This window comes from Mus pahari, chromosome 4 (assembly GCF_900095145.1).
Source record: "Mus pahari chromosome 4, PAHARI_EIJ_v1.1, whole genome shotgun sequence".
In the NCBI taxonomy this organism is placed as follows: Eukaryota; Metazoa; Chordata; class Mammalia; order Rodentia; family Muridae; genus Mus; species Mus pahari.
This window is the reverse complement of record NC_034593.1, coordinates 35,804,253-35,809,007: the sequence shown is the minus strand read 5'-3', so window position 1 is coordinate 35,809,007 and position 4,755 is coordinate 35,804,253. Positions and strand designations below refer to the sequence as shown.

General features: G+C 31.7%; 1 protein-coding gene across 4 annotated transcripts in view; it reads left to right on the top strand.

Moving 5' to 3' along the window:
- Sclt1 (sodium channel and clathrin linker 1) overlaps positions 1-4,755 on the top strand; it is a 113,944-nt gene that overhangs the window by 24,902 nt on the left and 84,287 nt on the right. For all 4 annotated transcript variants that reach the window (XR_003843709.1, XM_021196294.1, XM_029537884.1 and 1 more), the window contains 2 exons: positions 1,429-1,551; positions 3,274-3,339. Coding sequence is in view for 3 of the 4 variants with exons in the window: in XM_021196294.1 (XP_021051953.1) it covers positions 1,429-1,551; positions 3,274-3,339 (189 nt within the window). In the remaining variant the exon portion in view is untranslated. The remainder of the gene's footprint in view (positions 1-1,428; positions 1,552-3,273; positions 3,340-4,755) is intronic.

The window sequence follows — 4,755 nt, the reverse complement described above, 5'->3', positions numbered from 1 at the left end:
AAAAAAAAAAAAAAAAAAAGAAAAGAAAAGAAAAAAGAAAAGAAAAGAAACCTTCGAAACCTTTCCCCAGAGTTGACTTCCTCTAACAAAGCCATCTCCTACCTTTAACTTTCCTAACATCACCAACTGTGGATCCAGGGTTCAAATCATGTGCCCACAGGGAGCATTTATCATTCTAAATCACACCAAAGAGAAAATGTCTTGTTTTGTTGTTTTCCACACTTAGTCTAAACTTGCTAAAGAACCCTAGGCTATTTGCTGTTTGCATGGTCTCAGTGGATTAAATTAGCATTTCTTAGCCTTTTAGTTTCAAGACTACTCAGACCCCTTTTTTTTATTTTAATATCCTACAGTATAGTTTTGTAAGTTATATCTATCATGATTTAGTCTGCTGTAAATTAGCTGGCTTTATTTTTTGAATAATAATATAAGTACATTTTCTACCAGTTCTCAGAGCAGACGAGAACACATAGGCAGATGTCTTCCTATTGTTATGAACACAATTTTGACCTCAAAATCTTCTGAAAGTCTTTAACCCTGAAACCTCTTACTATACTTTGGTGGAACTTTATTAAAAAGTTAGTTGAATTAAAAAGCAAATGATGAACTAATAAAAATCTTACTACAAAATGCCAAGTAAAATAGTGTTAAAAACAATATGTTATGTGATTATAATTTTACTAAAAGAAAAACTTAAAAATTTGTATCCAGAAGCAACTTATAAAGAATCTATAGACATGAACAGTCAACATTTATAAAGATGATTATATCCAAGTTAGTAATGTTTATTAGGAGAGCTAATACTAAAATTCTAAATGGTTCTTTATTGCTTCTGTTTTTCATATTTTCTTAGTTTTCTACAATAAGCACTTAACTCTTTACAATCAGAAAGTCATATTGTAGTTCCTCAGAAAGACTTTTCTCCTTTAATAATGTCAAGGCTTAATTTACAATTTTTTGTTAAAAAAAAAAAAGTAGTTTTTACTATGTATTACTGATAACATTAATTTTAGCTATTAACTCTAAAAGGAAATTTTCAAAATAAGAAAATTACTACTAACATTTTAAAATCATGAATATTATTATGTTAGTCACATCCCACATAACAACCTGTCAACCATGGACTATATGTACAGTGTTTTTCCCACAGAGTGCATCGTCTAGTGGTGAATGTGGTCATTGTCGTTTGTGTTTGGTACATCTGTTGTGGTCCCATAATACTTAACTTCCCTAATAGTGCATTCCCTGAATGTGTCCTTACATTAAACTATGCATGACTACCATCTTTATATACAGTCTAGATTTACTTTGTAACTTTACAAGTACCCATTTGTAAAAGAATATGATTATTTATACTATCAGTAAGTAGCTTTCTGATACTTTAAGAAACTATCAAAGTTTGTTGTTGTTGTTGTTGTTGTTTTATAGGGGAAAACTTGGGCTCTGGAACTCTGGCAGACTGCTTCTCAGGAGTTGGAAAGTGTACAGAAACTCTATCAGGAGCATATGACTGAAGCCCAGATTCATGAATTTGAAAACCGAAAGCAAAAGGTAAGCCTAGGTTTTATGATTTTCTTATATATTTGTTAAAAATTGTATCATGAAAAAAGGTGTTTTGGAAAGAAATTCCTAAGTATCTCATGTTTTTTAATGTTAATAATAAATATATCTCAGAATCTTGTAAGCAGATAAATAATCAAAGAGCTGCGTCAGTGCATGCTGTGTTTTGAATGTGAGTAGAATTAAAAGGTGTATTAGTTTGGAAAAGAAACATAAAATTGTTCTTATAGACTGACCTCTGGTGTTGTTGTAATTGCTTAATTTCCTACCTGTTTTGAAACAAAACAAAAATTGTTCATTGAATTCAGTGAATGGAGAAACTTGCTCAAATGCAATGATAACATTATCAAATAGCAATGTTCACACAATTGAATATGACCTGTTACTAAAATAGATGTCCACTATGTTGACAATAAATTATTTTATCATAGGAAGAAGTCTTATTAGTTACTAAAGATTCTTTCTATCTAGAGCATTGCATTGGGTATTTGGCTTTTGATTTATACCTCTGTTAAAAAACTGTCTCATAAAGACCTTCTGTCCCATTAGGAAGTTGTTTTTCTGCTGGTTCTTTTACTGCTAAGTACATTTGAGTGCTATGGACTTAAGAATATCTGTTAATATAAGTGGGTTATTATAACTCTCATTTGTTAATTCTTCAAGTTCGAGTTTATGAATACTTTTAATATCATCATAGCAAATTTCTGACTGTGTAACCCTAATACTTATATGATATTCTAGTTTACAATATTGTTTTATCCATGCTGTGATTTGAAGTAACATATATAATCTGATCTATAAAACTTTTAACTTCGGGGTCTAATAGAAAACAAATCCTTCAAGGCTGTTTCCTATTTCAGGTGAACACTAAGGCCTTAAATTATTTTGTCGGTTTTTGTTTTTGTTTTTGTTTTTTTCTTTTTGGTTTTTCAAGACAGGGTTTCTCTGTGTAGCCCTGGCTGTCCTGGAACTCACTCTGTAGACCAGGCTGGCCTCGAACTCAGAAATCCACCTGCCTCTGCCTCCCGAGTGCTGGGATTAAAGGTGTGTGCTACCACACCCGGCTATTTTGTCATTTTCCCATAAGATCATTCTTCTACTATAGAAGAAATCTATCATTTGATTTTATTTATAAAAAACTTTACAAATATTACTTCATCTCTCTTTGCCTATTAGTCATTTGTTTTCTGACATGTTAAAAACCTGCTCCAACTTTGTTATTTGTACAAGTAGTATTTAATAGGGCTGTATGACCTGATGAAATTATTTTAAACTTGTGGAACATGGGAGTTTCTTACAGCAGTTACACAATTACCACAGTGGCTTCTTTGCACATTTGATCTTACCCATTTTGGATATGCTTGAATATGTAGTTTCTGGTGTTGTATACATACTTTCTAGCTTTTGAAATTTCTAGTCACTTAAATGTTTGTAACTGCACCTTCTATGTTTAAAATATTTATTGGTGAATAATTTATTGTACAAATAATGATTTTTACATAAATGTAAATTATTAGTAGCACCATTGCCTCCTTGTTTCACTTTTAATCATTTATATTTTTTCAATTTATTTGACTACTAATTGACACAATAGAAAATATAATACCAGTGTCATACAAATTTAGATGTACGATATTAGTCTTGGCTTTAGTTTTATTTAAAGCATGGGCTACACAAGCAAAACACTATGGACTTGCTCTATTTTCCTATTAGGATCAGCTGAACAATTTTCAACAACTAACCAAGAAACTCCATGTTGCTAATGAGAACATAGAAATGGTAAGTGGAAATAAACACTTTCTGTTCCTACTTTTTATGAATTAGAAACTGTAACTATATTTATTCATCCTTATTCACATCAAAGCAACAAAGCATGGTCTATGAATTAAGGCATATAAACAATATCTTTTCTGATTTCCTTACATATTTAGTAACTGAACATACTTCTTTAAACTGAACAGTACCCTTTAAAGATCTAACCAGTGTGTATTTGAATTACATCCTAATCTGAAAACTCTCTTAGGGTATTCAGGGTATTTAATGAGGTCTCTTAAGAGTAGCATGATCTAGATCTTCAGCTCCTCAAAAGTAATGCACGCACCTACTCTTTAGTGTTTCCTATCACACACAGCCAGAAATGTGATAGGAGTACCATAGATCTGTGTTGAATGGATAAATTGATTTGTTTTCAAGAACTAAACGAAGAACCATTTGTAAATTAACTCAGTATATGTGATTAATATGTGTAATGTGATATATGTTCCTACATTTTTCTAAAACAAATATAATTGTACCTCCCAGTTCTACTTACTGTCTTTTAATTCTCTTATATCCCTTTTGCTTTCCTTATCTCCTTGGAATTTTATTTTTACTCATTGTTGAGTAATAGAATTATATAGAATTAAAATAGAATTATAGCACTCTGGTGATCCCTCCCTTTACTTTTCATTCTTCCCTAGTTACTCTGCTAATTCTTGCTAATACCTAAATAATGTCTGTGCTTAAGAGTAGAGTTATGTCATCAAAAGTAAGTTATCCCATATTATTCCACAATCTTATTAATCAACTGTTGACTCCTTATGTTAACATATAGAATCTCCTTTTTTGTTTGTGTTATTTTTGAGACGTTAGTCCCATACTCTAGCATAGGCTAGCCTGGATTTACCCAAGCTGGTTTTGAACTCTTGACAGTCCTCCTGCCTCACTTTCCCTTGTACTGGGATTGTAACCTGGTTAACAATTGGGATTTCTAATCATAGATTTGTTTCTTTTATTATTTTCTTTTTACAGTATACTTCTGAGGAATCTTAATGCTTCAAGACAAAAGGATTGCTAAGTTCTAGAATTAAAGGCTTTAAATAATATATTTCTACATGGAAGCTAATACTTTAACCTAGTGTCACAATTATTTATTGTTTCTCTGAGTGTTTCTCCCAAAACAGTAGGGATTATATGATCCTTTGGTATTTCTGCTATAGATACCTTATTGTATCAATGACTCCTAAATATTCTAAAGGGAAGTCATAGAAAAAGCATGTTTGAGTATTCACAAGTGGTATATTAAACCATGGTAGTGCCTTTCATTCCAGCATTTATGAAGCAAGAGCCAAGGCAGTCAGATCTCTTTGAATTAAGGACCATACTTGTGAGACCCTGGAGAGAGAGAGAGAGAGAGAGAGAGAGAGAGAGAGAGAG